General features: G+C 41.1%; 1 protein-coding gene across 1 annotated transcript in view; it reads right to left on the bottom strand.

The window, feature by feature from the left end:
* METTL14 (methyltransferase 14, N6-adenosine-methyltransferase non-catalytic subunit) overlaps nucleotides 1-13,198 on the bottom strand; it is a 45,937-nt gene that overhangs the window by 23,287 nt on the left and 9,452 nt on the right. The window contains exons 3-4 of the mRNA XM_075860585.1: nucleotides 10,454-10,541; nucleotides 4,324-4,404 (exon numbers count right to left, since the gene is read on the bottom strand). Of these exons, the coding sequence (XP_075716700.1) occupies nucleotides 4,324-4,404; nucleotides 10,454-10,541 (169 nt within the window). The remainder of the gene's footprint in view (nucleotides 1-4,323; nucleotides 4,405-10,453; nucleotides 10,542-13,198) is intronic.

Below are 13,198 nucleotides of genomic sequence, written 5' to 3'. Positions count from 1 at the left end.
ACACCTGTGTCAGAGGCTCCGTTAGAAGTCTCGGTCGGACCTCCATTATATTTGCCCGACAAAATAGTGCAGCATGCAGCGCTATTTTGTACGGCAAAATTACTGAAACCATGACGTAAACCAATTGAAAGTCAGTGAATCCAGCATTTCCGTTATTCTGTTCCCATAAAGGAACAGAATGCTGGAAATACTAGTGCAGATGTGAACAGAGCCTAACAGATGGCTTTAATGGCTAGAGAAATACAATTAGTGTCTTGTGTTAGAAATTTTAGTCATTGTAGCTTATAGTCAGTTTTGTTCTCTCCTATGTGTAGCCTTATTCTCCCTTTCTCAGTGGTCTGTGCAGCGGTCCTCTCCCTCAGCTTGCCGCAGAGCCCTCTGCCTACATGTGGGATTGCCATATACAAGGGAATGGGGGTTGTGCTGCGATCTACATGGGGGGGTGGGGTGCTTTCTGCAAGGGTGTGGCACTATACAGGGGGGGTGGCATTATGTGGGCGCTGTCACTATATGTGGGCACTGTGGCACAGACTATATGGGCCCTGTTGCACTATATGTGGGCACTATCTACAGGGACATTATGGCACTAGCTACACGGGCACTGCTGTTTTCAGGGGATTAATACAAAAGCCCTGATGAAATTCATCTTTTTTTTTTTTTTTTCTTTTTTTAACGGCTATGAAAAACAGACAGACGGACTGGAAATGGATGAGAATTTGGAGACACTGATGCAAAATGCACATGAAAAACTGATGTTTGATCCGTTTTTACTGTACATTTTTTTATTTTACGGTCGTGTCACTGCAGCTTAAATGTCATTTATTAAAACACCATGGTGGGGCCGGTATTGCACAGGGTCCTGCTCACAATTCAGACACTTTAATGTAATCTCGCCCCAGAGAGCCCGCTTGGCGCTAGCGAAGGAGAAGAATTGCTAACAGTCTCCTTTACACAACATACAGACAAGAGCCATTATATATCATATAAGCAGTGTAGCTGCGAATAGAGCACTGTGTGAGGTAGTAAAACACTTACTAAAAGCTGCATGGAGGAGATTACACAGCAGTAAATAGCAGTGTAGGTGTGAATCCAGCACTGGGGTGAGGCAGTAAAAACACTTACCAGAAGCTGCAGTCTGTGTGTTTCTATCTCTCTCACTCTACAGCTGCTCCCTCCTTCATAGACTTCTATTGGTAGCTGTAACCTAATCCTTTAGTGGAGCTTAGAAACTGTATCCTCTCTGCCTCACTGAACACAAATTCTATGGGTGAATTCTGAGCGAGTGAATAGTTAAGAAAACGGTGGGGAAGGGGGTGTCTGATAAGTGGAGAAAGAGGCAATTTCCTCTAATAAGATACATTACAAAGTTTCTTACCTTTGCTTGTATGGAAAGCTATTTATAACCAGAGGTACGCTTTAAAGGGATTCTGTCAGCAGTTTTAAACACCCCAAGACTCCAGACAGCGCAATATAGAGGAAAGGGAGGGCAGTCAAATGGTATCTGTTGTTTTGGTCATGCAAGTGACATGACTAATAAATAGACAAGGTGCCACGACCGCAAGTGCCACGAAGATGGCCCTTGATGTTCAAGTGCTCCTGGCTCGCCTCAGAGAACTCTGCTAGCCCCTCCCCTCTGAGTCTTGCTTGGCTCTGTTTGTGTTCTGAGTGACGGATCTAGCGTCCAATGTGGCATGTGCGATGGCGCCGCCAGGTGCATTAAATGTTGATTTCTTGGTCTTGTGACACAATAGGTATCGTTCCACCCCCTCCTCTATAACGCACAGTCAGCAGTTTTGTGCGGTCCAAATTGCTAATAGATTCCCATAAAGGAAGTCAATTCCGGTGTATTTAACTTATTTAGTCAAGGTCAGGTCTCATGTCCTGGCAGGGAGGCAGTTCGGTAGCCTAGGGCATATCCCATACGTCCTTGCTACTAAAGCACCTAGCCTGAGCTGGAGCAAATTGAAGTAAGAGCTGCATGTACTTGAGAGGGGGCAATGCTGGAGCAGAAGAGGGGTATGTGCTAGCAGCATGCAGGGAGAGGAGGAGAATATGTGATACTTCTCCTGTCCATGTATGGCAGTAGATGATCCCAGGGAGAGAGGTAACATGAACTTTTGGTTATCAACCCCCCTTCTCAATTAGAAATCATACCTGCTCTCTGATTGTAACATACAATGGGTCCTTTTATTTTTTCAGAGAAGAAGTGAGAAGATGAGCAGTAGCTTATCTAATCACCCAGCTGTGCCTAGCTAGGCCGTTTATTGACTCCACGCTTCCGAACTTTTACCAGCGTGCAGATTGCAGCATTAAATTAGTCGCACACACATCAATATAAGTTTGTACATTTTACACTATTCTCTTATCCTGTCCGTACCTGATCTTTAACGTAATCAGCTAACTACTTTTATAACGACACCCGTTACATGCTACCGTGAAAGTGATGACTATTATTGCTAGAGAGGAATGTCTAAAAGATTTACATCAGTGAGGAAAGACATTTTCATCCAGTGACAATTGCCAATTGATCATTTCTAACTAGTTCCACTAAAAGAAAATCATTATTAACCCATATTAGGTTTAGGGATTTGCGATTGATTCGGGTTAGGCTGTGTTCACACCTTGTGTTAAATTTGTACTTTTTGCCGTGATTTTCACAGAATCGCGGCAAATTGAAGCTGTTTTGTTATTCAAATTTCCAATTTAAAACCAGCTTTTTGGCCTCTTCAATTCTGGTGATTTTATAAAGATATGTGCATGTAGACATAAAATATGTACATATGTGCATTGGCAAAAGTAATATGTAGGAACTTTGCAAATATTGAACTTTTATTTTTAGGATGTATAATGCATATAATTTTCTGCTTGGGTCACATTTAAGCCACAAATATCAATTTTTATGTCTTTTTTTTTATTTTTATGAAAAATTACAATTCGTACACTCAGGCACGGATATGCAATTTTGTGACAATGTGCCAGGTGATTTCTTTCAGAAAATACATAGGTATGGGAGGTTTTAGTATCATTATTTATTCTGTAATTTAGGTTTTATTTGTACATGCCAAAAGCGTGAAAAATTATCTTGCTACCATAGATGCAAAATGTCCAAAAAAAAACTGGCAGCGAAAGGGTTAATCCACGCAATATACAATGCATAATTAAAAAGATAAGTGATGGACAAATGAAAGGGGTTTTCCAGCTTGATTTGAACGATTAAAATAAATTTATTATGATATTCTTAAAAATGGGCCCTTAGAGCCAAATAAACAGGCTCAATCATTAGGTCAGCTATTATATATATATGCTGAATCCCAACGATTGACTGGTAATAGCGCCGTACCACGCTACACCTTGCGCTATGTTGCGCTCGTCCGGCTCTTAAAGCCACGTACAATACTCTGGTCAGCAATAGGGTCAAAACCTCCAAGGTTTGGTCGCAAGCCCCCTATTCCGAGATCACTGACCAGTATACTTCTCAAAGTTAGATTGTTAGTTGTAATATTCTATCGTTAATCCTACGCGTTTCAGAACCACCGTTACTGGTGGAACCTCTTCAGGGATTATTAGTGTTAAACGATAATTTTTGATTTAAATGCCGGAGCGCACGGTTGTGTGCATTAATGAACCTCCCGGCCCGTGCACGATCAAGATACAATGGTCGCACACGAGCCGGCGAGGTGCCGGTCTTTTAAGCGGCTAGGGCCCGCCCCCCATATTGACATGCCCCCGGCGTACCACCAATCCACATCCGACACGTCACTCAGGACCTGTCAGGATTGTGGCACGCCTTTAATCGTTCAAATCAGGCAGTCATTTTTACAATTTAACGGAACGAAAACCTTGGTTATCAGTGAGATAGTAATATATCGGGTTTTCCAGCTTCTGACAACTGATGACCTATCCATCGGATAGGTCATCAGTACACAATCTGTGGGGTCCGACACCAGGGCCCCGCACAGATCAGCTAGTCCGGTGCCTCCGTGCACTGGACGTACATGCCGGAAGCAGTTAGCTCTGGCCACGGAATAGCGGCCGAGCTGCAGTACTGCTCCTATCCAAGTGAATAGGAGCAGACCTGCAGCACGGCTGCTATGCTACGTACGGAGCCAACTGCTTCCGGGCTCTGTACATAGCATTATGTGCCGCAACATCCGGTGGCCGCACTGATAAGCCTCTCTGGTAGCCTGTGGGGTCCGGGTGTCGGACCCGCACCGATGACATACTGATGACCTATCCGGTAGATAGGTCATCAGTTGTCAGAAGGTGGACAACCCCTTTAAGTTATATAGAACCAAAAATGGGACAAATAAGATTAGTAAGTACCTTTAAGAAAGTGCTAGAATCTTTGTAAATTTCTTCTTTATAGGGCAGGTTCTCTTCCTCCTTCTGTGGTTCAACAGCATCCTGGAAAATAACAAGCCATCAAGTGGACCAGGGTAAGAATTTTCAACAATACGCTTAAAGGTTATGTACACCTTTGAAATCGTTTTTATTTTATTTTTTATAAAAATGTCAGTGTGATTGGTGCAGCTTTCAAAATACTTTTTATTAAAAAAAAAAATTTACTTTTGGAGATATAGCTGCTTTGTATTGTGTATACAGAGCAGCAGTATCGTGCGCCAAGACCTGAATCCGTTCAGTAAAAGCGGATCTACCTGTAATCGATCACATCTAAGTTATGAACTTTGACAGGCAGGATCGAGCTGCTATCGATCACATCTGACACGCAGGACTCTCTGACTCTGAACCCGTCAGTCCCACGGACCTGACGGATACAGGATTCAGTGCTAGATACAGCTGCTCTGTATACAGGAAACAAAGCAGCTGTATCTCAAAAAGTAAAAATAATATTTAATAAAAAAGTATTTTGAAAGTTGCACCACTCACACGGATTTCAAAAGATGTAGAAAGCCTTTAAATGTTATATTTTATTTCAGAACATCACTCAAACCTAGAAGAAACAGTACAGTGGAGGAAATAAGTATTTGATCCCTTGCTGATTTTGTAAGTTTGCCCACTGCCAAAGTCATGAACAGTCTAGAATTTTTAGGCTAGGTTAATTTTACCAGTGAGAGATAGATTATATTTAAAAAAAAAACTGAAAATCACATTGTCAAAATTATATATATTTATTTGCATTGTGCACAGAGAAATAAGTATTTGATCCCCTACCAACCATTAAGAGTTCAGCCTCCTCCAGACCAGTTACACGCTCCAAATCAACTTGGTGCCTGCATTAAAGACAGCTGTCTTACATGGTCACCTGTATAAAAGACTCCTGTCCACAGACTCAATTAATCAGTCTGACTCTAACCTCTACAACATGGGCAAGACCAAAGAGCTTTCTAAGGATGTCAGGGACAAGATCATAGACCTGCACAAGGCTGGAATGGGCTACAAAACCATGAGTAAGATGCTGGGTGAGAAGGAGACAACTGTTGGTGCAATAGTAAGAAAATGGAAGACATACAAAATGACTGTCAATCGACATCGATCTGGGGCTCCATGCAAAATCTCACCTCGTGGGGTATCCTTGATCCTGAGGAAGGTGAGAGCTCAGCCGAAAACTACACGGGGGAACTTGTTAATGATCTCAAGGCAGCTGGGACCACAGTCACCAAGAAAACCATTGGTAACACATTACGCCGTAATGGATTAAAATCCTGCAGTGCCCGCAAGGTCCCCCTGCTCAAGAAGGCACGTGTACAGGCCCGTCTGAAGTTTGCAAATAAACATCTGGATGATTCTGAGAGTGATTGGGAGAAGTTGCTGTGGTCAGATGAGACTAAAATTGAGCTCTTTGGCATTAACTTAACTCGCCGTGTTTGGAGGAAGAGAAATGCTGCCTATGACCCAAAGAACACCGTCCCCACTGTCAAGCATGGAGGTGGAAACATTATGTTTTGGGGGTGTTTCTCTGCTAAGGGCACAGGACTACTTCACCGCATCAATGGGAGAATGGATGAAGCCATGTACCGTCAAATCTTGAGTGACAACCTCCTTCCCTCCACCAGGACATTAAAAATGGCTCGTGGCTGGGTCTTCCAGCACGACAATGACCCGAAACATACAGCCAAGGCAACAAAGGAGTGGCTCAAAAAGAAGCACATTAAGGTCATGGAGTGGCCTAGCCAGTCTCCAGACCTTAATCCCATCGAAAACTTATGGAGCGAGCTGAAGATCCGAGTTGCCAAGCGACAGCCTCGAAATCTTAATGATTTACAGATGATCTGCAAAGAGGAGTGGGCCAAAATTCCATCTAACATGTGTGCAAACCTCATCATCAACTACAAAAAACGTCTGACTGCTGTGCTTGCCAACAAGGCTTTTGCCACCAAGTATTAAATCTTGTTTGCCAAAGGGATCAAATACTTATTTCTCTGTGCACAATGCAAATAAATATATATAATTTTGACTATGTGATTTTCTGTTTTGTTTTTTTTATATAATCTATCTCTCACTGGTAAAATTAACCTAGCCTAAAAATTCTAGACTGTTCATGACTTTGACAGTGGGCAAACTTACAAAATCAGCAAGGGATCAAATACTTATTTCCTTCACTGTATACTGTAAAAGTACAAAAACATGCAAATGTCAAGATTGCTGAACAAAAAAACAGAGCAGTTAGAAAAATAAAATACACAATCCAAAGTCCAATTATTGCCTAGTGGAACTTCACCAATCCAGGATTTCCTGCATACATTACTGCATATCAATAGGCTTAACCCCTTGTATTTAACACTCTATGATGTACCTGTATGTCAAAGTGATCAACAGCAGGAGCCCAGCTGTAATTGACATCCGGGCTCCAGCTTTTATGGCCTCTGATACCTGCCATTTAACCACTTAGATGCCGCGGTTAATATTGTTTGACAGGGGCTCCCTCTGTCCACACATCAACGCACACCCGGCCGATGGTTTACCATGGCAGCGGGCGACCTAACAAAGGCCCCCTAGGTCTGCCATTTACATGACCAGTAACAGATGCATAGTTTGCCTGTCAGTGTAAGGCCTGCGGTTTTAAATTCAAACCATTGACTTCTATAGGCCAAAATCGGTGCCTATACTAAATCAATTGGAACATGCTGCGTATTGAAAAGCTGCGTATTGAATGTGCATAAAAAATGCTCCTATAATAAAAAAAAATAATAGAAATGTGACTAAAACCATTTAAAATGTATTGGAATAGGTTTTTTTAATAAAATGAACGGAATTACTACTTATCTGTAATACCGAAGTGTGATTGAGCCCCAACACAAACAGGGAATAATGCATCATGTAAGCGATGAAAAGTTCACGATTTAAAAAGATACACAAAGAAAAACCCTCCCAAAACAGGTATAAAAATATGTCAATAATTTATATGTACCCCAAAATGGTACCAATAAAACTAAGACCCATCTCGCAAAAAACAAGGCATCATACAGTTACAGACAGAAAAATTTAAAAAAGTTTTGAATTTTGGAACACAGCGACACAAAAATAACTTTTTTCCCATAAAACATGTTTTTATTTTGCAAAAAAAAAATCTAAAAAAAACACTAGTTATTTGGTATTTCTGTATTCATACCGACCCATAGAATAAAGTTAAAGAGGCTCTGTCACCAGATTATAAATGCCCTATCTCCTACATAATCTGATTGGCGCTGTAATGTAGATAACAGCAGTGGTTTTTATTTTGAAAAACAATCAATTTTGAGCAAGTTATAAGCTAGTTTAGATTTATGCTAATGAGTTTCTCAATGGACAACTGGGCGTGTTTTTACTTTTTACCAACTGGGTGTTGTACAGAGGAGTGTATGACGCTGACCAATCAGTGACTAATCAGCGTCATACACTTCTCATTGTTCCAGCCCAGCATGATCCACAGCTCAGTGTGATTGTGCAGTGAAAGAAGTAAACACGCCCAGTTGCTAAAAACACAATACACGCCCAGTAGGAAATAAGAGAAAACACGCCCAGTTGTCCGTTAGAAAGGCTCATTTGCATAAATATAAAATTGCTCATAACTTGGCCAAAAATGATCGTTTTAAAAAAAAAAAAATGTTACTGTTATCTACATTGCAGCGCCCATCACATGCAATAGGAGATAGGGATTTGATAATCTGGTGACAGAGCCTCTTTAACTTGTAATTTTTGATAAATGTTAAACAGGGGGGAAAAATGGCATAAAAAAAAATAGCAGAATTGCTGGGGGCTCTTTTTTGTACCCCCCCCCCCAGAAAGTTAATAAAAACTAATCAATAAATCATATGTACCCAAAATGGTGCCATTGAAAAATACAACTCATCCCACGGAGAAAAACAAACAAACAAGGCCTCATACAGCTACATTGATGGAAAAATAAAAGTTTTTGCTCTCAGAATGCGACCATGGAAAAACGAAAAAAATTGCTTGGTCCATAAGGCCCAAAATAGGCCGGCCCTAATGGGGTAATACAGTATCAAGTTAAGCATGAGTTACCTCTCTTCACAAAATATTTGTCTTGTCAACCAACATACTCTCTAAAGAGAAGATATACAGTATGTCTTCTTCTCAAGTCAAGTCCAACACAGCTGCTGTCGCTAATGTTAGATGTTGAGGTTACGGTATTCAGTTCCATCTTTTACCTCTTGAGGACACTGCCAATTTTGCCCTGGAGGGAATTTTGCCATTTTGCATCACTGTATTAATAGCCATACCTTTTTTATTTTTCGACTTCCATACATATAACATCTTGTTGTTTCGCGGTAAGGGTTGTGTTATTTATTCAAACCGTTTTATGGTTGGTATACCTTTTTTTTTTTTAAAAAATCAGCTTTTTTTGCGTTTTATATTTATGCCGCCTACCGTGTGTTAACTTTATTCTGCAGGTTGTTACATCTACGTTGATAGCAAATATGTAGTTTTTAGATTTGATCACTTTTATTCAATAAACATTATTTTTAAGGAAGAGAGCAGCTCTGATAATCTTGTAATGCTAAATCTCCCCTTCTGTGAAAACTGCAGCAAAGTGTTTAGTAGTGCGAACAGATGGCCGGGAATTTCCATACACACAGAATTTAGAGATTTGCTGGCGATCTTGATCTTTAAAAGAACTTGACATGGTTGGACTACCCCTTTAATCCGTTAGTGACTGCCCCATAGTGTTTTTACGGCGGTCACTAACGGGCTTTATTCCGATACAATAGCCTATTTAAGTCGCTGCATCAGAATAAACAGAGCAAGGAGCCATTGAATCTCCCTGCTCTCAGATGCCAGAGGTAGCTGAGGGCTGAGGACATCCCTGCTTCAACGGGTGAGATCGATATCAGAATCGATCTCACCTGTTTAACCCTTCAGATGCAGCGCTCAATAGCGAGCACCGCATCAGAGTGGTTTTGGAGAGAGGGAGGGAGCTCCCTCTCATCCCACTGACACCCGGCGAGAAGATCGCCGAGTGTCTGTGTCTCTAATGGCAGCCGGGGGCCTAATAAAAGGCCCCCAGGTCTGCCTGCAGTGTATGCCTGCTAGGTCATGCCAGAGGTATGGCCTAGCAGATGCCGGTCTGTTTTACACGGACAGGCATAATACACTGCAATACAGAAGTATTGCAGTGTATTATAAATGTAAAAAAAATGAAAAACCCACTTTTTCCCCTTACAAATGGCTTTAATATTAAAAAACACGTAAAATGCGCCAAAAAAACGTGTCAAATACACGCCATGTGAACCTGTCTACTGAAAAGTCATTCACTTCACTTTCATCATTCTACGGGTATGTTCACACGCAGTGTTTTCAGCCATTTTTCGGGCCGTAAGCATCCCGAAAAACGGCTGAAAAATCGGAAGCAGAACGCCTCAAAACATCTGCCAATTGGTTTCAATGGAAAATACTGCGTTCTGTTCCGACGGGGCGTTTTTTTACGTGGCTGTTTTAAAAAACGGCACGTAAAAAGACGCCTGCCAAAAAGAAGTGCAGGTCACTTCTTGGGACGTATTTGGAGCCGTTTTTCATTGACTAAAGAAAAACAGCTCCAAAAACGGCCGTAAACGCGAGTCTGATTAAAAAATGACTGAAAATCAGGAGCTGTTTTCCCTTTGTTTAGTAAGCATGTGAACATATCCTTAGCCTTTTGGTGTGTCCTATAGCTTCTGCCAGCTGCCATTTGTACAATCACTCCCAAAATGGCAGCCGGACACTACTTAGCAATTTGAAGACCCCTTTTCCTGGCACATTCCCTCCCACATTTACAGCAGCTGTGAGTCAGGTTGCTTTGCCTTATTCCCCTTGCTGTAATTCTGGGAAGTGCTCCCTCTGGTGGCCAACATAGGAAAACATGTCAAATTATTATTTAATTTTGAGTACTTTCCACCATGTGGAAGAAAAAAAAACCAAACATAAAAAAACTTAAATATAATAGAAATAAGTAACTTACTTAAAAAAAAAAAAGGTTTAATTCGCGACACATTCCCTTTAAGTACACTGACATTACCTTGCATTCTTCCACCACTTCTTCATCAGCCTCCCCTTCCTCTGGAGGTTTTCGCTTCTGACTAGGCGCAGATGTATCATATGAAGCTCTTTAGAGGAAAAACAAGATTTAATAAAAAAAATAAAAATAATAATCAACTTACTATATATTGGTTCGCTCAAATAGTAATATCTATTTCACATACAAAATTGAACAAATCATTTATGTGCACCGTACCTCAAAACGTACAGAACATAATACTAAAAAGGGTAAAAACACATGAGGGTCTGTTTATAAAAACTAGTGCAAATGAAACGTAGAGGCATTTTCGGACTTTCGCTAAATAACAGGTAGAATCTTATTAGCCGCTATGGGCAACACGTCCACTTTTACTTTGAAGTACTTTTCACACAAAAACCTCTGTTCTGTTTTTTTTAGCCTGTAGTTCACATCTAGAAGTTCTCATGGTTGTTTTTTTCGGTCCCTGGTATTAAAAAAAACTCACTTTGTCATGTGCTTACAATAAGTAATTGCATTGTAAGGATATGTTCACACGGCAAACGAAAAACAGCCGTAAAATACGGAGCTGTTTTCAAGGGAAAACAGCCCCTGATTTTCATCCGTTTTTTAAGCATCAAGCGTTTCTTTGATGCGTTCTTTACGGCCGTTTTTGGAGCAGATTTTCTATTGATACAATAAAAAACGGCTCCAAAAACGCCGTGTGAACATACCCTTAGATGCAGATTGTACATTTTAATGCAGAAAAAGGTGCAAATTATATTCTGCAGATTTTGGTGCGTCTTTCTAAACTTATCAGATACAACTCTGAGATGAAAAAAAGGAAGATAAATTGACATGCTGGGGATTTTAAAATATGCACCGCAGGTCAATTTACATGATGAAAAATTCTGCAACGTGTAGATGAGATTACTTGAGACTTAAATAGACTCTGTCACCACATTATAAGTGCCCTGTCTCCTACATAAGGAGATGGGCGCTGTAATGTAGGTGACAGTAATGCTTTTTATTTAAAAAAACAATCTTTTTTTCACAAAGTTAGGAGCGATTTTGGTTTATGCTAATGAGCTTTCTTAATGCCCAAGTGGGCGTACTTTTACTTTCGACCAAGTGGGCGTTGTACAGAGGAGTGCATGACGCTGACCAATCGGCATCATGCACTCCTCTCCATTCATTTACACTGCACTAGCGATATAGATATATCACTATGTACAGCCTCATACACAAGCCCTAACATTACTAGTGTCCTGATAATGAATACACATGACCATCCAGCCTGGACGTCATGTGTACTCAGAATCCTGACACTTCTGAATCTTTTTTGTGAGGTTCCGGCAAGTGAAACCAAATCTCGCGAGATTACGGATCTAAACGAGATTTGGTTTCACTTGCTGGAATCTCACAGAAAAGATTCAGAAGTGTCAGGATTCTGAGTACACATGACGTCCAGGCTGGATGGTCATGTGTATTCATTATCAGGACACTGCAGTAATGTTAGGGCTTGTGTATGTAGCTGCACATAGCGATATATCTATATCGCTAGTGCAGTGTAAATGAATGGAGAGAAGTGCATGATGCCGATTGGTCAGCGTCATGCACTCCTCTGTACAACGCCCACTTGGTCGAAAGTAAAAGTACGCCCACTTGGGCATTAAGAAAGCTCATTAGCATAAACCAAAATCGCTCCTAACTTTGTGAAAAAAGATTGTTTTTTTAAATAAAAAGCATTACTGTCACCTACATTACAGCGCCCATCTCCTTATGTAGGAGACAGGGCACTTATAATGTGGTGACAGAGCCTCTTTAATTGACTTTGCTGGTACTGTGTAACGCTGCGGATTTGTTGCGAGAAAATCTGTGCAGAACATCCGCACGCAATACGCATTTTGTGCATGTGGCCTAAGTGAGGAATTGCTGGGATATTGTGAAATGTTTTTGGGCATGTTGTATGTTTATTGTTCCTTTAAACAAAGTATTATATCAAAGAACGAGGATGATATTACGGTTGCAGGCATTCTTAAATTTTTTAAACTTAACCCCTTAACGACAAAGGACGAAAATGAACGTCATGGTCGGCTGCTAGTTCCCGCACCAGGACGTGCATTTTCGTCCGCATTTCAAACTGTCACTCTGTGTAAACACAGAGTGACAGACCCGCGCTGACAGTTGTCCCCGACAGCTGAGACATCAGTCTCGCCGGACAGCGGACCATCGCCGCTGATTTCGGCAGTTAACCCCTTAAGTGCGGCGACGGATTGCCGTCGCCGCATTTAAGTGGTTTGAAGCACATCAGCAGCCCACACGAAGTGATCGTGGGGGCTACCGATGCTTGTCACGGCAATCGGAGGTCAGATAATGACCTCCGGGTTGCCATGCACGGAAGCCTCGGAGGAACAGCCTCCGGCCGTTCCTCCTCTGCTTCCTGTCAGTGTGACAGTCACGTCACAATGACAGTTAGAGTACATCACACTACGTGTGTAGTGTAATGTACTCTAGCAGCGATCAAAGCTGCAAGACTAAGTGTCCCCTAGTGGGACAAGTTAAAAAAGTAAAAAAAAGTAATAAAAATGTTTTAAAAAAAGTGTAAAAATAAAAGTTAGAAGTTCTATAAACACTAAATGTTTTTTTTCCTATAATAAGACTTTTATTATAGAAAAAAAATGAACACGTTAAAAAAGTACACATATTTGGTATCACGGGGTCGTTACGACCCCAACTATAAAACTATAATGTTATTTTTCCCGCACG

Source organism: Rhinoderma darwinii, chromosome 1 (assembly GCF_050947455.1).
Source record: "Rhinoderma darwinii isolate aRhiDar2 chromosome 1, aRhiDar2.hap1, whole genome shotgun sequence".
Taxonomy (NCBI): domain Eukaryota; kingdom Metazoa; phylum Chordata; class Amphibia; order Anura; family Rhinodermatidae; genus Rhinoderma; species Rhinoderma darwinii.
The sequence above is the reverse complement of the archived record's forward strand: the minus strand, read 5'-3'. Positions and strand labels throughout refer to the sequence as shown.